The sequence below is a fragment of the Mycteria americana genome, chromosome 17, assembly GCF_035582795.1.
Source record: "Mycteria americana isolate JAX WOST 10 ecotype Jacksonville Zoo and Gardens chromosome 17, USCA_MyAme_1.0, whole genome shotgun sequence".
In the NCBI taxonomy this organism is placed as follows: domain Eukaryota; kingdom Metazoa; phylum Chordata; class Aves; order Ciconiiformes; family Ciconiidae; genus Mycteria; species Mycteria americana.
This window is the reverse complement of record NC_134381.1, coordinates 7,441,119-7,466,409: the sequence shown is the minus strand read 5'-3', so window position 1 is coordinate 7,466,409 and position 25,291 is coordinate 7,441,119. Positions and strand designations below refer to the sequence as shown.

Below are 25,291 nucleotides of genomic sequence, written 5' to 3'. Positions count from 1 at the left end.
CAGTGTGGTTCAGCAACAGAAAGCCACTTAATACTATTTATGGTAATAACACCAAGAACTTACTTTAATTAAAATGAAGGGAGCTAAGTGGAGTGTATAAATGGTAATAAAAAATAAAATATGAGGTAGGATATTATTAGGAAGCGACAATGAATACCAAAGAACACCACATCATGAAAGATAACTGTAACAGCTATTTAACCATTTAGACTGGCAGAGTAAATTAAGTCCAGCTGCTGAATTAACTGGGGACCAAATAATAAAATCAGAAAACAATCTTAAACAAAGAACAACTTCAGCTAACGTTCCAGTGCATAGTTTCAGAGATACAGCAAGATTTAACACATTTCATAGATTTGGTATGAAATTGCCTTTCAGCTGGTTCAAAATAATTAGTTGCAACTCATTACTTTTTGGGGTATTTAGCAGGAAAGGTAGAATTCCGTTTTACTAACCTTCAGTCCTAACATGGGATGAGTGTGCTTGTGATCTACAGGGGCTCCAAGAACTCATTCAGCTCAGAAGTGCTATTAAGGAAACAGTTGGATTTAATTCTTGTTGTTGTATGGTTTAGCAGCTAATAAATAATCTGGTTTGCTACTACTCAAGTGCCTTGAAAAGCCTGTCAGGAGAACAAGACACTGACCAGACTGTTGATTGTCTGCTTAAGTTGAACTTTTTTCTGAACATACAGATCAATGTTAGAAATAAAACCCCTTAAACTTCAGTTTGATGGAAACTTAAAGGCAAAAATATAATATACACTGATTGAATACTTGCAAATGAGGAAGGATTGTTGATGTGAGCTCATCCCTCAAAGACTGAGCAATCCAGACAAGTATGGGAAGTGGATGACTCGCTCTGCTGTGGGTTGAGTTTTGCAGGAGTCCTGAGCAGTAAAGAGGTTCAGGACCTTATGGTTTAGACCCTATCCTTGAAGTTTTAAAGCTTCTTCCATCTCATCATACAAGACTGATACTCTGGAATCAGTATCTATTTGAGGGAAGACTAAGAAGCACATATCAGGAGTAAATAAGAGATATTGCTGTCTTCCAGAACAGCAATGTATTTTTGTGCTGCCTGTGCTTCTGGTACAAGAAGTTACCAGACTGCTCATCCCAATTTTGCCACACAGGAAGCTATCTCAAGCCCTAGCAGCCATGGCGGAAAAAAACTGAGCTTGGAATATTATAAGAGCAGCAAAAAGCTAGTGTCTTCATGCATGATCAATACTGGTCTGTCTTACAATTGCTTTGTAGACCTCAGGCATAGGGCAGTCTCTACTCAGCAAGCAGCAGGAGTACAGCTCTGTTACTTGAGCAGAAGTTAGAGACAGTCTCTGACTTCTAGCAGAATAGCCTATTGTCCACTTCTCCTATGGACTCAGCATGGAGATACATGGCAGTTCAGGAGGCTTGCGAGCTTCTAGAAGCACTGCAGCATACTTTCAGGAGCTTCTTATAGAAACTTCTAACGTAGCTGTGTAAAGTTTAGTTTGTATAACTAAGACCGCAATTAGAATCAAGAGTCAAAGCACTAGTCTACAATGACCTAGACATACAGAAGAAAACTCTCTGCTCCTGTAAGCTAGGTGAAAATCCTGTGAGGTGCTTTGCCCTTTCAGTCCTGCCTAGTCTAAAATACATGTGTTATAAACCAGTTACCCAGTGGCCTTGAATAAAAAACTGAGTTCAAGCCTTTATTCAGTAGCCATTACTCTCCAGCTCTATCTTTTGGCACAGAGTAAAGGCGGGGGGGGGGGGGGGGGAGTTTCCTTCATAATCCAAACAGCCCCCACACCCACCATGAGGAACTGACTGGAAAACAGTATTACTGTAGCTAAGCTTGAAGCCATTCCTGCTTTACTTAAGAAGCATTAAAGCCCACCTAGCAATTTCTGCCCTCTCTGTTGATCCAAAATGCTTGTGCAAATAGAACGAGTACAATCCAAGAAGCGTCAGCATCAATACTTCCCCATCCTTTCAGCAGTGGCCCCAACTCTAACACAATTTCAAGACACTAACCCTGTTAGAAACAAGAAGAGCTTTTACAGTACCTTGCCTTCCAGATAAAGAGATTTAATTATATTATTCCCTGGACTGTTTAAACTTTTCATAATGAATGGACTAAGGGAGGCAGAATTTACATCTTTCTTAAAAGCAGTTTTATAAACAGATGTCCTGGATTTTAATGTAGCTTTATTTAAGCATCTGAACATCAACAAATCCAGAGCCCAGTTAACATCATTCATGGTTTCAGCATGTTTAGTGTATATATTTCATATCTTACATCTGATGAAGAAAGCCACAGCGTGCCTTATTGCCCCAACATCCAAGGGATCACCACGATTTGCTAAGCCAGGGCACTCACTGGCAGCTTGCCAGGAACCACTTTGGAGATGGCTGCAGCTTCCCCCTTTTGTACACACAGGAGGCCTCCAAACTTCTCATGCCTCAGCTTGCAGCACTCCACCTTGGAGCCAACCTGTTGGTCTGATGCAGAGTATTAAAACGAGGACCTGCAGGTCCTTGAGCCTCCTCTTCCTTCTGATGGAAAAGAGCAGACTTAGGATGTATTGTAGGCACACCTTAACCACCCCACCTTAAGGACATGATTATCAGTAGCTATTACAAGTTATCTACCTCTGCCAGTACAGAAGGTTCTTTTTTTTGTCAAACAATACCAAACAGGTCAGACTTGTTTTAATAAAGACTGCTCTGTCCCAGGGATCTAGAGGAGCTCAGTCCACAGAGGATTCTCACACCGCTCCTTAACACTGAGGGAATGAAAAGGGGAAGAAATAGGAGGACAGGTTTCTTTTCCAGCACCAAGTTCAATCAGTTCAATCTTATTTAGGTCAAGAGGTGTAACAGGAACTGACAGCTGTTATAAGTAAGGAGGACAACAGAAAAAAAACCCAATCAAGCAGCTCTGTAGACTATGTTCATGAAAAACACTGGCAAAGCATCTAACAACTTAAGGAGGGCGGTCAAGAGGTGCAGAGGAAACCCAAGTGTTCCTCTTTAACACCACCAACCCCAGAAGACACCCCAACACACTGGCCAGTTGTATGTTCATATTTGATACTTGACAAAATACCCAGAATTTAAAAGTAGCTTAAAAACTTTAAAAGCCAGATCATGAAGCAACTCAATGCTTCTGGGAGAGTAGATTAGACAGTCTGACTGCTTTTTATCCAGATCTTTCTCCCACTTGCACTATAACCATACATTTCAGAACAGACTAATGCTCTGGAATTATGTCAGTTAGTGCCTCCAGCACATCAGCTGGAGAAGGATGCTATGTGATCTACTCCTCAGCACAAGTGACTTGAAACTGTTAAAACAGTGCAATCTTAAGTGAGCAGATAGAGTTTGGGGGATTTGGTTCCTTCTCCAGGGGCAGAGGAGAAGGTATGGAGTGCAAAGGGGAAAGACAATGGTAAAAAAAGATCCTGCATTCAAGATGATGTCTGAGACAAGTTTATCCCCCAAATCCTAATGCCAGCATCTAGATAAAAATCAGCTGTCTGTATCCTATCCCACCCCACTGCAGGGCCTCACTGACTGAATCTGAGTCAGAGGGGGACAGTACCAGGTATCACAGAGAGAGATGGAGGTTCAAGATATTTCCTAGTGTCTTGATCTTTGCTTTCAGGACACTGGACACTCTCAGTCCCTGACATGTATAAGCCCCATTTGGAGCAATGCAGTAATCCCCACATTTCATTTTCTCCTCCATTCAAAGGTCATTTCTTCTCACCAGCACCACCCACCTCACCCCACTTCCTGTCCAGAAGAACAGCAACACCTCTTACTCCCACTGGCCCTTGCTCAGAGGCCAGCTAATCTGTCTTGATCCTCATCCTGATCCCAAGCTTCCCCCATCCTGCATCTGAGGCAAGAAGCCGCCTCATTCAGAGTCATGTTTGTTCAGGGACTCCTTGGCTAGTCTGATAGTGATCAGAGGAGAGAAAGGAGAGGATCTGGGGAAAAGGGGACTGGAATGGCCTTTTGTTTCCTTCTAGTTGGTCAGAGACTTTTCCCTCTTTTCAGGGGTTCAAGCTTGCTCCTTGTCTGCCCTCCACAGCCGCTCTTTGACTTCCAAGGGCAGTGTGTTGAACAGGTCCTCCTCTACCACAAGCCCACTGCGTTTCAGCAGAGGACATTCTCCCAGCTCCACAGGCAGGCATTCCAACCGGTTCCCTCGTAGCTCTATCTGCGACAGATTTGTCAGCTCTCCAACCCGGGATGGAAGTGACTGCAGCACATTGTTTCCCAGGTTCAAGGTTCTCAGCTTCCGGCACTGGAACAGCTCTGGTGGGAGACTCTCAATCTGAAAAAAATCAATCATAGGCAAAGTCACCAACAATCAGGACACATGCTCATAAGAGACCAACAAGCCCACACAATGCTTCAAGATTTACAGAACACTTGTTTTCAATCATCCACGTCTCCCTTGAGTGAGCTCCTGCTTTCCACCATAAGGACTGTTCCCAAAGTAGAAGTCACTACACCACAATTGTATGGATTCCTCTTTCAGACACACTATTGCATTAGTTACAAAAGATCACCCATGATAGTGGCTAAAGCAGAAGACAGTGATGTCTTCTGCTTTAGCAGAAGAAGCAAGGACAGGATTAGAAGACCAGAAACCTGCTCACAGCTGGCCTATACTCTCACATGCTCCCAACAGTATTAGCTTCTTTCCATCCCAAACCCTTTATACCGTCATTAGATCATAGCCCCTTTGCTTAAATAGCCATTATACAATTGGTATTATACTGAATACCATAAAGACTGGATTTAGTCAGCACTCCTAGTTTTGCTGTAATAAGAGCAGAGGCTACATGGGTACAATCTCTAGCCCCTGAGAACTAGGGCTTTTCTTTCATCATTTCTGTAGGGCTTTGAAGTGTTGCAAGGACTTTCTAGGCTCCAGAGCAGAGGGGTTTTTTTTTTTAACAGTGCCAAAATGCAACAAAAAAAAAATGAAGCCACCAACTGTTAGCTTTCCCACCACCACCTTCATGTATCCATGAGTCACTAATTTAATAAGGCTTATTTCTATTAAAGCCTTTTAATAGTCCAGTCCCCCCAAAGAATTTCTAGGAAAAAATATGGTTAAGGTTTAACAAGCATTGGGCTATGAACTAAAGTTAGCAATTCAGTATTCTTCCCCTTAATTCAAAGTCTCATCTTGGAGACTATCATTTGCCTTTAAATGCAACCGTGTCCTTTTCAAAACTTAAATTATGCATGACATCATTCATGGCTAAATTAGACTATGATCAGTTCTGAATGAGATGGAGTCCAAGGAAAAGCCAAGACGAGACCAGACCAATTAAAGACAGTTCAATTCAGTCATCATTACTGGTACTGTTGAGTGTTTTGCAAACAGCAACATGCAATCAAATGATCACAGACTCTTGAAAATAATAGTGTTAAAGGGACAAGTATTGGTTTAGGAAGGAAACAAAGTGCTACAATACAGCCTGCTTCCCAGAATGGCACACTGCTACCAGCCAACTCCAGAAGTCTCTATTTGTTAAGACTGCTGAGCTAGGAGAGGGCATTTGAGATAATTCCTGGCCTTGGGAAATGCCAGCCTACCAGTCCTGTGTTTCTTGCTGTCACTGTTTACCGTAAGTAACCAGTCTGGCAGAGCCCCAGGGCAACTGTGGCCTTGCCCAGGCAACTGCAGAGAATACAAACAGCTTAGCTATTTCACTGGGTCCTCACCACCTTTTGCTTCAGAACACACCGGAGCAAAGGCTGTTCCAGCCTTCCTGTTGCATTAGCATTTTTTCCAGAGAGAAATGGGTGGTGCCACACCGTGCCGCAGAAAATGGAACTGCCTCTAACTCTTTTTCATCCAAGAGAGGCTCCACCCCAAGACTGCAGAGGATACACTGCAAATTAACCCTCGGGAAGCTGTGCTAGGAAGGTTACCAGAAGACAAATGGTATAGAATTATCCAAGTTCTGAACAGTAGCTTAAGAATCTTTAAAAATCCCTCATCTTTGCTTAATGCCATCCTCAGAAACTGCCCATATTAGCCCCGCTTGCCCCAAGAAAATATTTTGGTTTTTAACTTAATAGGAAATGATGTGTGCATACCATGAAGTTTACCAGAGCTTAAGCCACCCATACAAACAGATGCACAGCCATCCAGTCTGTTAGCGCTGGGAAAACCGAGTGAGCAGCTATTAAACTGGGATAGAGTTTCAGCTGCCGCTTGTCTGTCATTACTCTTTAGTGGCACAACACAGACTGGAACTTACAGACACTAACTTCAAAGTGCTGGCTGGAGTTTTAGGAACCGTGTGTAATACTGATCTGCATTAGCAATTAAATTCTTGATTTGAGAGTGCTTCCCCTGTGAAAAGCCAAACCATACTAGAGCTGCTCTGTCTGCCTCTCACAGGCAATCTGACAGTGTTCAGTTACAATATATCTTGCCAATAGCAGTAAGGATCTTGATATACGACAGTGAAAACTAGGACTGCTCCAGGACAATTCTACGCCATGTTCCCAGAAGAACTCAGAAGCCACTAATTAGATCTGCCTGCAATTTATAGTTATGTTGGAGCCTTTTGCAACTTCAGGTGGTAATAAACTCCAAGAGAAAAAGAGCATCCAGGAATTTGCAGACAGAATGAATGAAAGCTTCAACAAGCCATTCAGCTCAGCACACCAGTCTATGCAGTCACAGACTGATCTTTGTGATATACGGTAAATTAAGTCTCTGTAATCCCAAACACAGGAACAAAGATTCAGGAAAAAACATGGGTACAGTTTGCTTTCAGCAAATAAATGCCCTCCAACACAAGCCAAGAAACAACTTGTGGTAACTGGGCAGCATAGCACACTTGGTCATCCCCTCTAACCTGCCCTGTGCTTAGGCAGACAGAACTTAGACTTAACCTATCTGGGATTACACAAGAAAACCCACAGACATCATACCGAGGCATAGCAAGGTGCCATCGTATTTCCTTCTCTCTGCAAGTCAAGGAATTGCCACAGTTAACACTTTCACACCTGACTGCCAACTGGTAAACCTGGTTTAGTTCACTCTGCCCTGAGTAAGGACACTGCAGAAGATTGCTTTGCTCTCTCCAAAGTCACCTTTGTGGAATGAGACAATGCATTTTAAAAGTGAGAGCTTAAGAACTGTTTTTTGTAAGTCTGTCCATATCCAACTTCTCACAAAAAGTGCATGCTTACAAGACCAAACTATGGAGTATTCCCTGGAAATGCAAAGTACTATAAGCAAAGCTGTAAGCCACACACATACATGCCCTAGCTGGCTGCTGCCATAGTGTATGTACATGGCTGAAGTACATAGGCTAAAGTGCGTAGTTCTAGATTGACTATAGTTTCTCAGATCTCCATTTCAAGCCCAAAACTGATGTCAAGCTAGAGACTACAAGCTCCAACTGCAGAGAAACAACTGACAGGCAGGATTTCTAAACAGCCTCTAATTGCCACTTAGTAGCAGTTTCACTGCTAAGAGAGGAAATGCTACAGAACAAGGGCTGTTCTAAGAAAGGCTTGTCCCTGGAGTTATTTGCTAGGTTTCGCCTTAGATAAACCCCTCAGAGAAACAAAAGCTTGAGAATTTAAATAGAACAGCAGTGCCAGGAGTATTTCACAAACCATTATAGCACATTTAATCACAGAGATAACAGAAGTGCCAGAGTTGCTTTTACTTACACAGGAACGCTCAGCTCCCTGCCCACTTACCCTGTTGGCTGTCACAGCTAGGTTCTGCAGGTTTTGAAGAAGTCCAACATCTGGCGGTATGGAAGTCAGGTTGTTGTGGCTGAGATCCAAGTACCGAAGTTTTCGGCAATAGAAGAGCTGGGTAGGGATCTTTTCTATCTTGTTACGATTCAGGTAAAGGCGTTCTAAATTGGTTAGGTTGCCTATTTGCATGGGGATGTAGGCAATGTGGTTGTACCACAATTTAAGGCAAGTGAGACGATGTAAGTGCTGGAAGCTGATGATTTCCTCAATGGTCTTTAGGTTATTGTCCTTCAGGTCTATCTCCTGCAGATTGTGGAGGCTAAAGATAGAGTGAGGAATGCGTTCCAAGTCACAACGGATCAGCTCAAGCTCTGTCAAGTTGACCATTTTCTTAAGGCTGTTGAGAACAATGAGCTTGGTGCCCTCATTGTTGATGGAAAGCTTCTGAAGATGCACACCAACATCTGTCACCACCTGTGGCAGCTTGGTGAGGTTACTCTTCAACCTTAACACCTTCAGCCTCTTCAGCTCTCTCAATCCATCTATCACAATATACCGGTTGTTTTCAGCACTCAAATTCCCTGTTAGATGAAGCTCCTCTAGTGTCTTCAGGCTATAAATCCAAAGAGGAATCTCCTTGATATCTGTGAACTTGATGTGGAGAGATTTCAAATTCTCCCTTAAGAAGGCAAGGGCTGGAGCCTCAATTTTGGCAGCTGTGTGGTAGAGCCACAGTTCCTTAAGGCTGGTGAGCTGAGCAATGCTTGGGGGAATAGTGACATCGGGGATAAGCTCCAGCTTCAAGACCTCCAACTCAATGAGGTCAAAGACCGTGTCAGGAATGCCACTCAACATGAAAAGATGCAGTTCCAGCTTATCCTGGGAGTTCTTGGTGATCCTCTGGCGCAGCTTCTCTAAAGTCCACTCATTGTTGAGGTTCAGCTGCCGTAGTTTGTTCTCACTCACCTCTGACAGAAAGACAGCAAAGCGCTTGGAGTACAGTGGGTCATACTGATCAATCAGATGGAGCATAAAAGCAAAGTCATTTTTCACATCAGGAATGTCACTGTAACTGCTCTCCTCCCGGATTGACTCAAAGGAATATTTCTTGAGTGATCGCCTCAGCATCCACCAGAGCGTGTACATGCAGATCAAGCCATAGAATATCACCAAACTGATGTAGAAAGACGCCAAGATTTTGAAGAGAGTGGCCAAAGGATGAGCACAGCGGTACATCCTGTAGCCAGTCAAGCTCTCAATGTCCACTTTACAGTCAACATCAAACGTTATGTTGTTGACATAGTAAACAGTATAGCAGATGATCAGAATGAATTTGATCACTTTGATGATGGTCTGTCTCATGTACAGGCGATAAACTATATCTCCCTCTTCCACATGTGTGCGGAACTTTTTCACTTTTTCAAAGAGTGCTTTGGCCTGTTCACCTTCCTTTTTGTCCAAGACACCAGTCTCGGACCGGTCCACAATCCCTTGCTCAATTCGAGACTTTGTTCTCTGCAGCATGGGAACAGTGGCTTCCACATCCTCACTGACTGTGGAGGATTTCTTGTCCATGGAGCCATTCATTTTCCCAAATGCTGGCTTGGTATCACTCTCTTCCACCACTGTCTCAGATAATGCCCTCGTTGTCCACGGAGAGTCAAAACACTTAAGCAAAATAGATACAAAATGCTCCAGCTTGGAGCTGGTCCTTGGGAATTTGAACCAGAAGTTGCTACAAGCCAGGAAGATGAGAGTATGTAGCAGCACCAGATAAGGAAAATACTTGGCAAACCAGTGAAGACGGTTCTCATAACACACCGCATCCACGTAGTTATACTGGTGCCGGTCCAAATCATATCGGATCCCCGTAGGCCCTGTATCACTAGAGGGAACAAGACTAGAATTATAGTAGGTACGCTCTGGGGTTGTGGCTGTCCAACCTCTGACTGAGTCATTGCAAGTGTCTTTGGTAACCCATTTACAGGGCAAACAAATCATTTTGTCTTGGGTGACCTGAAGTGTCCCTCCAAACACTGCAATCATCAGCATCACTATGGAAATGTAGTCTGTGAAGACGTCCCACCATGGCTTCAGGATGCGGTATGCTGGCTGAGTGTCAGCAAAGTAGCGCAATTCAGTGACTGGAATCATGATTCACCTGAAAGGAAACCAGAAGCAGGTATTACTAGCTTAAACTTTTTTGTTCTGCTTTTCACAAGGGCATCAGGAAAACTCCTGTTTTAAGTGCTGGCACAGCAAGACTGGAATTAGCTGAGGCCCAATTTCAAGTCACTTGGAGACAAGTGAATGAGGCTTCCCGTGAATACTTGGCTACAGCTGAGGCTGTGAAGTTAGTTTGTTGCTGTCTTCCCTGACAGATGAATTGTAACAAAACATCAGAACTGGTACTTACCATTAGCAGTCTGTGGGGCAAGACATTCCCACTCAAAGAAAGCACGCAGGACAAACTTACAACTACCCCGGCCAGACCAGTATTTGGAAGCTTACTGTTTTATCTAGGGACTTTATTTCAGGGATGAAGGAGTTTGCCAGCACTGTTAGAAGTGATAAAATCCATGCACAGATGGTAAGTTGTCATGAGTTTGTTACTGTTTTTACAGAGCTAGAAAATAAAAATTCTGCATTTGTGTAGTTCTCAAACTGCTGGGGCAAGGAAGAAGATTTACATACAATACAGTTATATTTCCTAGAACCCCCTCATTGATGCAACTGAACATCACATTGATAAAGCAAGCTGGAAAAGAGAACAAAGTTGCCTGATATCATGACTTTTCCTTCCATGTAAGTAGTTTTGGCTTCCCTCCTTTGCATTAATTCTCCAGGGAAAGATTAGTTACTTGCCCTCTGATAGATTCAGTACTCAAATCCTCTAACAGCTGCTCTTTGCCTTATTTGCTTCAGAAGTAGAGGAAGGGGGAGACATACTTAAAAGAAGAATTCACTTCCCTGACCAACCACTCCCACCTAGAGTTCATCTCAGCTGGGATTTAAGCGTCACAAAGGAAATCAAAAGGTTCTGGGAAGCAGAGGGCTTATGGCAGTGCTTTTTCTGTCCTTCAGACTTCCAGATGAAACTTGGAGCACATTCTTCAACAAGCCATAGAAAGCCCGGAAGCCTGACTGATCCATGGATAACTGAGCTCACAAAATTCCCCTATCTGACAAGCAACACAAGCAAAGAACATGAAGTCATTGTAACTTGTTCTAACGACAGTGAAAAAGCAGTAATATCGCATCACACTTGCTAGCAAAGTTCAGGAGTAGGGCAAGCACTAATCTTTCAGTCATTTTGAAACTCCCATGAATTCAATTGTAAAGGAGGAAGAGCAAAAATTCAATCGTGTTTCTCCAACCCATAAGATATTACTTGTACACACAGTCCCAACAAGTCCTGGGGGACTGCAGGGTTGATAGCAGGTTTCTATATACCATTGGCTGGGAGAAAGCTTTCTTTGACAAGTGGGGTGTCCATACTACCTGCTGTGGTAGAATTCAAGTTTGTATTTAAAATGAACTTCCAGCACAGAACTGCAAAGGAAGCCCTTCCTAATACGAACTCAAAAAGCACCACATTCCCTAGAGACACTAAATACAGCACTCTATTCCCTGGTTTACTGCTTACAACAATAAATGGTAAAATGCCAGCTTTGACTTAGTGCTACTTGGGAAGGCTGCGCAACTAGAGGTAGATTGAAAGATGACAGCCATCCCTGAAAAAGCGTTTGCCCTTCTGCCCATTCAGTTCCATTACTACATTAGTCTATCACAAAAGACAGACTGGGGTAACTCTACATGCAATTTTTTTTTTTTTTTTTGAGTGGGGAATTTTAAGAGACAAAGTGGCAATATCTGTTTTTAGAAGTTCAGTAAAACAAGGCAGACCAGCAAATCTATTAATTTATCAACCAGTAAATTCATGCAAACCCAGCACAGGATGCAGAAACAAGGGATGAAAATAGCCATATACAGCACTGTCAGAAGAAACTACTGTCCTGTTAGGCTGCAGAGCACTAGCGAAGTGGCTGGCGTGCCTCTGCAGAATGGACTGCATTGAGCAGATTAGGGCAAGAGGATTACACATGCACAGGGACAGGGAAGAACAGGCAAAACTGAACGTCTTCTGCACCTGAGCAGCTGGAATAAGAGGAGCAGCAAGGTGTTCAGAGCCCGCTCCCAGTCCTGTTGCTCGCTCGCTGCAAGGCTCTAGGCAAGGTATTTCAGCTTCCTCAGCTTCCTTCTCTGAATACATCCACCTCAGGGATAAGAGAGTCCATTTGCGAGATATAGTAGAGAAGAGCTTTCTTCTACAGAAATGCTAATTCCAGGATAAAACAGGGTACAGAAGTTTTCTTTACACCCCCTGCACTCCAGAACTGCACTCCAGAACACCTCAGATGAAGCCAACAGTTAAAAAGCTCCCTGAATCACAGGTTCTGGTGATGTATGTCTCCTGAGTTTGTCTACAGAGATAAGAAAATTCAAAGTCAAAACCCATTTCATATCTGTATTTTCTGCAGGAAAATCTATAGCTCTGACAGAAGCCTTTAATCACTACTGACGGAAGCCTTATACTACCCCAGCCCCCTTACCCATCCATTTCCTCCCTCTTCAGAAGCACCAAACCAGGATATATACCCGATTTTTGGTTGTGGGTTTGGTTTTTGGTTTTTTTTTTTTCTTTTTTGTTTGGTTGGGTTTTTTGTTAGGACCCCTACTACACCAGGCTAGGGAAGCAAGACAATTCATAGAGAAACCAGGAAGTTCAGCTGCTGAAAGGTTTGAGAGCCAGGGCAGGACCACTGACATACTGCCGGACCACAAGGAAAAAACAAACAAGACAAGACCACGCATGCCCTCCCTTGTCACCCTCTGCATCCCTCCCTCTGCAATCAGACTGAGGGAGCAGAGTCCTGCACTTCTACAGTCCAAACAAGAGAAAGCCTGGAAAGCTTTGCAAAAGGGGAACATCAAATGCTACTGCAGTCATCTGCTGGAACAGTTAACTTTGACATGGCTTAGCTTCTGAAATGCAACTATGCTTGCAGGTGAGCACAGCTTCAGTTCTACCAGACTCATAACCTGGGGTGGGCTTTGAGAGCCAGATGTCTCGCTACACACCACCCTAAGGCTCCAAGAGAGTCTAATGGCAGTCTCTTAACAAGTACACATCTTTCTTAAACACTCTTGCCAGATGTGATGGAAAGCTTTTATAGTAACTACTTCTAAACTACATCTAAGAAGCAACACAAATGCTGCCATACCATTCATTGCTCTCCATAAATGCTGTGTAAGATCCTATTCCTGTTTTCTTTTCAGGAACATGCAGCAAAAACACTGATATTGTTCATAAAGGAACTGCTCCCTATTTAAACAACTCCTTACTCTTCCTACCCCACACCAAGGAAAAAATAAAATATTTATCTCTTTCCTTCTCTTGGCTAGATACCACTTCTCCCGAAAGATCCTTCCTCCTCCCTCCAGTGCTTCATCACTCTTGGTAGGGAAACTTTTGCAGGAATTGTCAGACCATTCATAGTTATCCCTAGTAGGCTTATGAAATAGGGAAGATCTTTTCGGGAATTGGGGTCTCATGGCTAAGGCATTTGCAGACTTGAGTTGTAATGCTGGGTTGCTAGTTTTGCCCAATCCAGGAAATGCCTGATTTCTTCTCACAAGAAATTAACCTTGTGCTCACTTTGATTCATATCTCAAGATAGCTAGGAAGGAAACCAACAAGAAATTAGCTCAGCAGGCTCCCTAATTCTATTTACCAGCTACATGGGGTAGGAAATCTCCCTTTATCTTGTGCACCTACAAGATAGTTAAAAAAATCATCTGAGTGTCCCATGAGAGTCTATTACAGCTCAGTGTCAGCAATTAAACCCCTGGTAGGGTGGAGCAGGAAATCTCCTGCCTTCCAGTAACAATGACAGGATCACTGGAGGAAGAAAAGGACATTCATAGCAAGTCTCCACTCCTCCTGGCAGCAGTAGAGACCCTGTTCAAGCTCCAGAAGAACAACGATAAAACTAGGGGCCACCTTTACAGAAGCTGGAATTTGCCATGTCTTATCTAATCTTACTCCCAGCATCTGCAGTAAGAGGGAAAATTGCTCATCAAAAACTTTCGAGAAAGTAGGTGGGAAAGTAGTTGCATCCCTCCTCACCCAGATTTCCCATGCCTGTAATCCATTTCTACTTCCTGAAAGACAGTTCTGCATCAAGATGCAAATGTCATCTTTATTTTGTGGACTCCATTTTGTAATCATTTTAGAATGTGATTCTTGTTGCAACACTCTCCTTTCTCGATTAGAGCAAGCAGTTTTGCTGCTGGGGTTGACAACAGCAGACTAACTCTGAGAAGTCAGATTCTCAGGGGCCATCTCTGTCACTTGACGCTCCCCTGCACAGTAGGATTCTTCCCAAAGGGACTGTGATTCCAACCACTATACAGAAACCAAGCAAGTAGCTGGAACACAGACACTCTCAAGTACACAGGCAGCAGAACAGAATGATTTACATGGAGGATATTATTCTGGCATAAGACTAGGAATAATCCTTGCACGAAGACAGCCGGCCAAAAATGAAGTTACCTCTCTTGTGACCAAGACCAGACCAAGCTCCACAGGACCAGCAGGCAGACTGCAGAGATTTCAAGCTTCAGCTCTTCTGAGAAGTTGAACTCCAGTGTGCTTTGTCAGCAGGAAAGTGTTTACTGTGAAGAAGCTTCATTTGCTAAGTCAGTTCTGTCATGTAGCCTCACTGAAGGCTGAGCACAGAACACATGAACTGAGTGAAGGAGTTTATAGGCAGGAACAGTCATAACTGGAAAGGAAGTACCGTGTCAGAGAAGTCTTGGTGAAGAAGGATCCGAGCTCCTTCATATATACCTGCAGAACTTTCCAGTTGGGGCTCAGAAACCGGTGATAGGCTGACAGTATAGTTAACTCTGCCACATGGAAGGTATCAATACTGAGATTTTGAAAGAGTGCTTTATTCAAGTTTAAAGACAAGTTGATTTCACTAAACTTGCATAAGGTGATAGGTCAGAACATCTCTGCCTAAACTCCTGTCAACTTATCAGAAGCATAAGGAAGTAAGTTTTCCAAGGGTATAATTAAATAGGCAGGCTTTAGGTATTGCACACTGAGGGAAAAAAAAAAAAAATCTAACAAGTGTCTGTCTCAGAGGTGTTTCAGCTTTTGCATTCCACAGTGCTTTCCTAGCTACCACAGAGTCCCTGAGCAGTCCCTCACCCCCTGCCCCTCAAGAAATGACTTTACCTTTGAGGGTTTCAGCTATACCAAAGCAGCACTACTTTGAGCACTATGATTCATATCCAATACAGAACCACCCCAGGACAGTTTATAGCAGCAACATCTGAGATAGTACCAAGAGAGATCTGTATGCTAAAGCCTCATTATCATACAGCAGGATCAATCGAGCCTAAATAAATACACTCCTGAAGTCTTTGCACATTCCATATTTAGATACCACATATCTCTTCAGTGCCCGCAGATTCACCCAGATCCAAGTTTGCATCCCACAATGGACTCCTTTTGCCAGATGATCATCCCTGCCTCAACCTCCTGGGCACCCACCTACTGTGTGCAGCACAGCCTCGTCATTAATGCTGAACAGGCTGATACAACAGAAGAAACAGCAGTTTCAGACTTACATAACCAGCCTGCCAAACCTACCCAGACTTCAGCCAACCATAAGCATCACCAAGTACTAATCCTATGTTTTATTAGACACACCTGGAGGAGAAAGATAATCACTCATGTTAGAAGAACAGGGACATTCTGAGCACACCACACCTAAACAATAAAATCAGAAACAAGATTAAATGTATCTGGCTGACAGAGACATCATAAAGCAGCACATACCTTACTAGATAAAGGCCGACAGAGCTGAGAGCACGAATGCTTTCCACAAACCCCAGGACCCCTGTGATATTTAACAAGTTCAAGGTATTAACAGAGCAACTGCTGCAGGAGCAAACATCCTCCGATTTGGACAATTCCTCTATCCAAAGCCATCCAACCTAAACAAGTGAAGATTGACTTCTTGTTGACAGACACCTGGCTGAACAGCACTTGAAATTCCTGCCTGCAACTGCTGGCCAGCGTATCCAGCTAGGGACAATGTGAACAGAAACAACATCACTGTTCTATTTCACTGGCTAGTTTGTCAGTTTGACTCATCATTTGCCAAATACTTTATCCAGCCCCCTCTTTCCTCCTTCTTTCTGTTGTCCATTCTGATACTAATGGCTACTGGCAAAATAGGACTACATGCAAGATCTCATGACATGCACAAGAATTTAAGTTTCCACCTCTTACTTCCAGGACCTCCCTGAAATCAGGGAAGTCCTCCTCACCTTGAGTGGCATGCAGCTTCCAAATGAGGCTGTCTCATAATACAGTTTTAGATGAGTAGACATGGATGGATGCATTATAATGTTGGATCTTGCAACTGTTTAGTTTCCACTATACATATTCTTAATTCTCAGTGGACTTCCCAGTGGATTGACTGTGGACTGCAAAGCAGAAGTCAAGCACTGCTGACAGAATTTCTTACCTCTCAGAAGCCCAGAGAAAGAGGAAATTGTTCACGTGCCAACAGCACCAGAGGTAGATAAGGGAAAGAAAAATCTTGATGCTGTTAAGACTATAGCCCTGATTATTGATGAGCTACATGTTACAATAAGTTTTCAACAGAACAGAGCTTCCCTCCCCAGCATGCTGCTACCTGAAATCCTAAAGAAGGGCATGACAGAGCTCTTTGTTCAAAAACCAGGAAATATAAGGTCAGAAATGGGACTGGGAACCTATGTGTCTCCTCCCCCATGTTTATTAGGCCCAGAATTAAAAGAAAAAAGTAGGGTGAAACAGAGCTGCTTTCAGGCATCCCTCAGAAAACCTTCCAAGCACAGGACAGCCACACAATCAACTGGAAAAGTCCAAGATAAGAGATGGAACAACTCAAGTGATTTTGTCCTTTGCTGCTTAGAAATAAAACAGCAGTGAAGCCAAGTGCCAAAGCCCTGACCAACAAACTGTTATCCCTATGTCAGGCTCTTTCTGCATGAAAAAAATAAATCCTTCCTGTGGGACAAAATGTCTTCTGAGATAGAGAAGTGAACATGTGAAGTTTAAGAGGTCATTTATCATTTAGACTAGTGCATAGAGTAGTGGAAACAGCAGCTGCCAGAACTTACGCTCTTAACTTAGTGGAACAGCCAGTGAATTCAACGCTGAGAGCAATGCAAGCTGGTTTTCACACAACCATCCAGCAGCTGTATGCAACATTCAGCCACACCCAAGCCACAAGATACAGCAGGATGAAGTGAATTGACTGGGTCGCAATATCTTTACTGAAGCTCATGAAAAAGAATAATCCGCCTACACTATGGATAGCACTATCATCTTTACATCTATCCCTTAGTTGACTCTTCCTGTCAGATGCAAGACTGACATTCTTTTCTTAACAGTCTAGTGCAACAGCTCCTGTTTACCGTCACACAAGCAAGCAAGCCTGTGCTAACAAGTACAGGGAAGCACATCTGCACTATCAGAACAATCCATGATGGAGACCTGGCTTGGCCTGCTACGTTTTCTGACTTCTGGCAGCATTTTGACCCAGCTGCATAGAATTGAACACAGTCTGCAGTTATCAGCATCACTGACACTTGGAGCAGGGACTGTATGCCCATGTCATACAGCTATGTAAATTTAAGTGCTATCAGATGACTTGCAACACTGATTCAAACCAGAGAAAAATGTCTGTATCAGCTTATAAATTATGAATGGATATGGCCACAGGCTTCCTATCCAAAATTAATTTTCTCTTTGCCATAAAAAAGGTGCTTCAAGGACAGAGCATTGGAGTTTGTCTCAGAAAAGTACGACTGCCTTATTCCAACAGGACACTATGAAACACTCCCTTGTACTGACTAATGCAAGTGATTGAATTAATTCTGTTAGTAACTACTTAAGATAAACAGAGAGCAACAGCATTAACTTATAACAACCAGAACAGCTTCGAGCACCTCATCAGCTGCAGGAGAAGGCTATTCAGCATTTAATTCCAGCATTGAGAAGAGTCATACAAGAAAAGGTAGCCAACTGTTTTTGGCTAAAGACAGAAATGGTGGACAGAGCAGAGCTTTGACATATCTAACAGATTAAGAAATCAAGACACTAGATTCAGAGTAAAAACTTTTAAGCAAGTATAATCTTAAGTGATTGTTGACAGATTGTCTCAAGATGCACAAATCCATGGGTGTTGCCACAGCTGTTTTCAAGCTCAAAGAGGTGAGCCAGTTAAGATGAAAGAAGATGGAGATGAGAACAACGCAAGATAAATAAGACATCAGCTATCAGCACAATAATATTTAGCCTCAGCCTGAGGAAAGAAGACGAATAAGTACATATTCACCATACCCTATAAGCCTTGCCTTCAGGACTATGAGCTCCAAAACAGTGACTATGACTTCTAGCTCAGAAAATTTTCTGAATGCACTGGTCGATTAATAAGGGACAGGCCATCTAACTTTTGATCACCAAGACCCAATAAAACCAAGACTCTAAAGAAGAACCTGTTAACTAGTCCAGTACATAGCTTTACTGTGCACAAACACAGGCTGTAGCTAGAGAAGCAGCTTGCAAATTTGTCACAAAAGAGCAGCTTTGTGAATTGCCAAGGTAATTTTATAGCAAATGTTAACAATGCTTAGTACACAAGGAGAAGGAAGCACTATTATTTCACCAGGGAGGTCATGACTGCATAGCTTTTAGTTTCAAACGCAGTTTCATAGCAGCAGGAGGGGCATGTATAATCCAGCTATATGAACTGGATTTCAAGTTGCAATACAAAATACATGCACCACATCAACAGTTTAAGGAAAAAGCCACTTGGAAGCATTCAAGATGTGCTCTTCAAAGCATGTAGACTGTTAAACGCCTGTTCAGTATTAGTGTGCATATCCTAAACTGAGGCTATTTTTGAAAACACTTGAAAAAGATGCACAAAGGAGGCTCACCACACTGCAGCTGAATACGTTAATGATTACCAAAAAAATATCTATGCATCCTCCCTCTTATATTAAGGAGCCCCACACAAAACTCCTAAACCCTTCTCCTCTGTGCTCCACCAGCACTCACCTGACATTGCACCTCCATTTTTCTAGACACCAGTTAGGCTCAATCTAACACCAGAAGCGAGTTTCACTTCCTTTTTAAGTACTCCACTGAACAAAATCCTTCTTTAGAACGTGGAAGAATTACATGAAGGCCCCTAAATAAGCCTGCTCCAATCACACAGCAATAACACGATAACTTATACATTTGATCTCCACTGCTTATTAAAAAGGAAACAGTATCAGAGAACCCCAAACCACAGACCATCTTTCTGAATGCCTGCAGCATTTACTAGAATGTAATCAACTCTAAGCATTCAGTAAGTCATCACTGGAAGGCTTCAGACACTCCACATTTCAAACATGGAAACATTAGATTTTAACACATGGCTTCTGGCATACTTTAAAGAAATATTTATGCACATTGTCTTTGACCTACATGAATAGCTTTAAGGTTTCCAAATACCATGAGAGAATCAGTATGAAAAACAAATCTGTGAACTGCCAGAACACTAACCAGAACATCAGATGTGTCTTAGGGATACCTGTATTCTGGAAGCAACATTTGCACATCTCGCTGCTCAGAACGTGACAAATCTGGACAGCATTTCTCATCTTGAAGATAAGCACAGAATTCTGCAATACCTTTCATCACTATCCTAGTGAAGAATCAAGGAAGCAGGGAGTTTCTTGCAACTAGTTTCTGTCATTGCCTAACTGACACCCATGTGGGTGACTAGCCAGTGCACTCCTGAGTTCACTGTGAAAATTGCCTAGGAGATGGCTATACAGCAACACAAACATCACGCTGCAGGAAAAGGAAGGGCACCTACCAAATTGAACAGTTCTCGCTACTTCTCAGCTGCATTCCTTTTAGGCAGCAGTCACCAAACCATTTACTGGAAAGCCTTCAAATATTTACTGTTTAGTGCAATAAGAAGTTGGCGTTTTCCTGGCCAGAAGTTAGATGTATGGGTAAATATGTAACAGTTATATTCTACTTTGGACAATGCTCAGTTCCTATACTCTTTTTTCATCTTCAAGCTGACTAAGGGCTCACAGAATTTAATTAGCATACCACCACTCTCCCCATATCACCCTCTGACCAACCACCTTTCCTCCTTATCAGTCATCTCATCACTGCCCTGTGCTTTGCAACTGTGTTTAAGTACTATCCTGCTTATTTTTTTGGCTTTACTTTACCATCAAGAGCTCACCTGTAGCCCTTACCCTGCAGCTGGGTTCTGCTATCTGCACTTCAGTTCTCTGTGCTGGAAGTGGATGCTGTTTCTGCGTGCTGGATCCTGAGCAGGTGCTGAAGTATTGCATTCCCCACACGCCATGGGAACAGCTTCCCTGAAATGAAACAGAGATTATCAGCAAAGAAGAGGGGATCAAGTTCACAGCGGGACCGTGTTATGTAAAAGCTTGGTAAAGGGTATCTAAGAAGCAAGGAACAACTCAGAGGGTCCCTGGGAACCAGGGACACCCCGATACCTAGAAAGATGGCAAGAGCTCTAAGAGCTAAGTAAAACTCTTAGAAGGAAGGAATCTCCAACATGTTATTCCAACAGAAGTTACCAAAAAGCAAGTGTTGCAGACCCAGCCAAAGGAGATACTGAATATTAATATTATAACTAAGCCTAAACTGGTAGAGACAGATTAAACTCCTGGAAGAGAGTGCAAGATTTTTTAGATGGGAAAGAGAACTGTACTACCTACTTTCTGGCTTTACTACCTACTTTCTAGTCTGAAAAGTTTGAAGTTTTTTTCAGTCAGGAATACCTGAAAGTGTTGATCATCTTCCTTTCCAGTCTGGATTCAAGCAACCGTCCCCCTTCCTCTCAACACATATCTACCAACGTGAACCTTTTTCAAGTGGCAGCAGTTTAGCACCATCAACAAGAATTACAACAGCTTTTTTTTCCTTGCTTCCTGCATGTCAGCATGGGGCATGGGAAAACAGACAAGGGAGCAGACCTAGGCTTTGAGAGACTCTCAAGTGTTCAGCCTCCTAGCTATGTAGGACAGGACTGCAGAACTTCAGAAAACATTTTGTTAACAATAGGGAAAAACGAAAAGGAGGAGACATCACTGAGGAAAAAAAAAATTAACCCATACTGATAAAGATGTTCAAGAATACATTCCTCCTGATTCCACAGTTACCATTAGGGCTGACAGGCTTTGAAGCAACCCCCTCTTAATCAAAGCTCTTACATTTTAGCTGTGACAGACTACTGCAAAGGAAACGTTTAAAGGAGAGGACTCTCTGACCTTCTCCCCCCGCCTGCTCCCAGGCGACGGCCTCAGCACCAGCCCAAAGCCACAACTCCTCGGTACCGGCTCTGCTCCCGCACACGCTGACTGTGCATCAGCCCCATCTGCCCACAAGCCTGCCACACCGCCTCAGCTTTCCAGAAACAGAGGAGACATCCTCTATAAGATATATATAAAAAAACCCAACTAGCTTCCGTCCCCAGTAGCGCTGCCAGGTAACAAATACAGGACCTCTCCCCCTTGCCGCAGTAGGAAGGTCCCCCGGAGGGAACACCCAGCACACACACAGACGGGACGGCCCTGCCTCGCCCCACAGACGGGGGGCGGGGGGGGACACGACTCATCTGCCCCCCAGCCCCCAGCTCCCCGTCACCTGCGGGTTGCCCCGCCGTCTGACAGGGCAGGGACACGGAGAACAGGAATTACTCCCGAATTAGTCAGCAAATCCTCCCCGCCCGCCCGGGCAGTGCGAGGGGAGCAGCTCGGCGCTCAGGCCCCACCTGGCCGCTGCCCTCCCCTCAGGGCTGCGCCCCCTCAGGCGCCCCCCGCCGCCGTCGGACCCCGGTCTCAGCCCTGCCTACCGCGGAGTCCGGTCCCGTTCCCCTCACGGCCGCCCCTCCCGGGGGACACGTCCCCAACAGCCCCACGCGTCCGCAGCCGGGCCGCAGCACCCCACCGCCAGCACCCACCTGGCCGCCTCGGCCCCCGCCCTCCCTCACGCCGGCTCCGGCTCCTTTTGTTCGCCCCTAACCGCACCGCGGCGGCCCCACCCCGGAACTGACCTCACCCGCCCGGCATGGCGGCCATCAGCCCGTCCCGCCGCCGCCGCCGCTGCTGCTGCTGCTGCTGCCGCGGCTGCTAGCGAGGCGCAAAGGAGGGCGCCGCCATCTTGGGAGTGGGCATGACGAAAAAAGCGCGCCGCCATCTTTGTGCAGGGCGCGGTCGACTCGGATGGGTGGGCGGTATTTATGGGGGCGGGGGCGGGGATGATGAGGAGCGGAGAGGCGGGGAGGGGAAAGTGAGGGCGGGGGCGCCATCTTGGTGCAGGGCAGCGCGCAAAATGGTGAGCGTCTTAAAGGGGCCGCTACAATTCCAGCCTCAGCGCTGGGCCGGCGAAGGGGAAGGTGGGGAGCTGAGTTCCTCCACCTGCTGTGGCAGGACAGCAGTACTTTGGAGTCCAGAATTTATTCTTTTTGTCAAAACAAAAAAAAAATTTACCTCTTTATTAAGGTTTATGACCCAACCATGATCAAGCCTTCTGTCATTATTTCATTTAATGTAATTCTATGAACAGAAACTCGGTCTCGCAGCCTGTGGTGCTGAGGGACGGCAGCCTCTGTCCCTCAGGAAGAATAGGGAGGAAAGCTAGGCCTGCCAATGACAGCTTCAGGCCCTGATTCAGGCTGGTGTCACTGCTGTGAAAACACAGAAGGGTAAAAAAATTATAGCCTGTATGCCCTGACATCACATTGTTTCAGTTTTAGCCCCTCAGCGTGGTTCAAGCCATGCGGAGCCCTGAGAGGAGCGTCCGCTCAGCTGTCCGGACCTGGTGTGCATCACCTCCAGGCTCACAGACAAAAAGGAGGCTGTGTCTTTCCTTGTCGGGGCCCTACCTCCTCTCAGGTGACATTAAACACTTTCCTGAGCTCCTAAATGGTTAAAATCAGCTTCATCTGCCTCACTCTGTGGCTGTGCCCTGTGCAGGAGGAGGGATGGTACGTAGCCCAGGCCTGACCACCCGCTCCTCCTCTCACACGCCCATGCCAGCACAAAACTGATGCACGCCCGGTTCCCGTCCTTCAAATTGCCAAGCAATAACCGAGGCCGCAGGCATCATCTGTATTTAGGGAACAGGGGCACATGGTCCAGATCGGTGGAGAAAACCTGGTGAACCTCTTGCTGGATGCCTCAAATAAAAAGTAGTGGATACAACTAGTATCAACAGTTAAGGCTAGTTAACAATAAGAGAATGAAAATATTTTATAAATTGCAGCTTTTACCACTTTTTCCTTAAGAACCAACCTATGTGACATTTCTAAAGTGGAATATTTTGAAAACCCCATTCCATTTCTCTAACAACAGCTCACTGAACTAATGGCCACTGGAAAATACAGCATTTGTTTCCTTTCAGCAGGAATAGTAACACCAATGTGTTACAAGGATATTTCCAACAGTAATTTTGTGGTACCTGAAAAAAGCAGGCTGATTCACTAATGGTTATTTTCATTTGGCTGACTCATTGGAGGACACTGGGCAGCACCATTTTTTTAAAAATTCATAAAGGATGGTTCAAAGGCATTCATTATAATTTCATTAGTGTACAAGAGGCAGTTCTGAGTGGTTAAGTGCAGCCAGTTTTAACTTCTATACATCAGTGATCACTGCTATAGTAAAATAGGCATATCTGTGGCTTTCTAGGAACATTATAGGTCTTAGCATCCTCCTGTAGCCATAGGCACAGGACCTGTACCAGAGGAGCTATGATCCCACCTGCTAGGGGACAGTGTTATAGACATTCACCAGCCCAGTGCCATAGCTAGTTTTTTTTAAAAAAAACATCATTAAGAAGAATTGTTGCTGTCCAGATGCACTTGTTAAATTAAAATGACCTGAAGAAAGAGAGGGTCCTAATTTTCCTTGAGTTTTACAGTACAAACTCCAAGAAGGTCAGATAGTGTCCTTTTCCTCGCTGGCTGCATGCATATTGTCCACCAATTTCTGCTTAATTTCAAGAGGACATTAAGGTGAAGTTACATGTTACTGTTGAACCAATATAAAGGCCAAATCCTGCCAAAGAAGGTGGGGGCTCGTCCTCTTGTCCATCCCTTCTTCTCCCCGCTCCTCTCTGCTCTGGTCCCTACCCAGATCTCTATTTCCTTGCAGTGCCTTTAGCACTCACACCCACCCTGCCCTGAGCCAGTTCAACTCACGGACCTTACAGAAAACTGTCCACTCTTCTGCCAGGTTGGCTTTTTGCTAATTTAGCTCGTCAAGTGAGCTCAGCTCAGAGGCAAACAACAACAACCAGGGAAGGTGCAAGGCTGGCAGAGGAGGGGGCAAAGAAAGCATAGCTAGGCAGCAGGAGAGAGAGGAGAAAATGGCATTGAGCTATTAGGTGGCTCAGGATGTACCGTGTACATTCTTACAGAAGCAAGCACAAGTTTTCCTTCCATCTGTTTGTTTCCGTGTTTGAGTTAAAGAGAAGTTTAGAAAACAAAGAGTTTGCATCTGCCTGCACTGACATTCCCTCCTGCTTAGTCATGGCAGGGATGTGGCCAGACTTTGGGTTAGGATTTGGGAACCTTTGGCACAGCAGACGTCAGCCGTTTCCTTTCCCTGTGGCTCACTTTTCCTACTGTGAAAGGGAGACAGCGATTACTCACTCAGGATTGCTACACAACCTGATTCATCAGTGCGTGTAAAGCCTTGTCACTAAAGGAAGAGGGAAGCTGAGAGAGCTTCTTGCTCTCTACGTCTCACTTGAGCAATTGTCACCTCTCAAACGACTGATGGGGAGTTCATCTCCTGCATCCATGCAGCGAAATCCCGCTCTGAGGCTGCTGTCTCCCTGCCCATCCACAGCCCAGGGGTCGGCTGATGCTGCAGGAACTTGCTTTAGGTTGTATCATGACAGTAGGTCATTATCCTCTGATGAACCTAACGCTGATGCCTTCACCTTCTGTACCTGTGATCCATTCTCTTCTCTAATAATATTAAGCCTGCAGGGTGGAATTTTTGAGAGTGTCTAACTGACTTAAAAATTCATTTTTCAAAATGACTGAAAGCTTCACTCAAAGGGAAATTCCCTGCCGTTGCCATGCTAAAGTAATTACAGTCATACCACAAAAATTATCCCGTTATAAATATGCTGCTATGAGCCTCCATCTGAACAATATGCTGAGATATTTTCCCCGGCAGCCAAAATGCTCTGGCAGCTCTGGCTCCAAGCCTCCGGGAGAAAGGGACCTGCTCCCGAAAGCCTTCTCCTCTCCTCACCCTGGTGCTTTAGAGAGCGACCCAAGATCTCCCGTTCCCCGGTACCATTTTCCCCATCAGAGTGTTGTAGCTCGACTCCTGCCTTCCTGCAGCCTCTCCGACTC

The 25,291-nt window shown here is 44.4% G+C and overlaps 1 protein-coding gene across 5 annotated transcripts; it reads right to left on the bottom strand.

The window, feature by feature from the left end:
- Positions 1 to 2,178: 2,178 nt before the first annotated feature.
- Positions 2,179 to 22,118, bottom strand: LRRC8A (leucine rich repeat containing 8 VRAC subunit A). Of its 5 annotated transcripts, none has more exons than XM_075520037.1 (4): positions 21,974 to 22,118; positions 20,132 to 20,270; positions 7,746 to 9,909; positions 2,179 to 4,335 (listed from the first exon to the last, which is right to left on the bottom strand). In XM_075520037.1, exons 3-4 carry the CDS (start codon positions 9,900 to 9,902, stop codon positions 4,060 to 4,062), a joined length of 2,433 nt encoding a protein of 810 aa, XP_075376152.1. In that variant the 5' UTR covers positions 9,903 to 9,909; positions 20,132 to 20,270; positions 21,974 to 22,118; the 3' UTR covers positions 2,179 to 4,059. The 5 variants fall into 5 exon arrangements, with proteins under 5 accessions (XP_075376152.1, XP_075376150.1, XP_075376153.1 ...); XM_075520035.1 differs by lacking the exon at positions 21,974 to 22,118 and adding an exon at positions 21,881 to 21,937; XM_075520038.1 differs by lacking the exon at positions 21,974 to 22,118 and adding an exon at positions 21,881 to 21,937 and having other exon boundaries at positions 20,145 to 20,270.
- Positions 22,119 to 25,291: the final 3,173 nt, after the last annotated feature.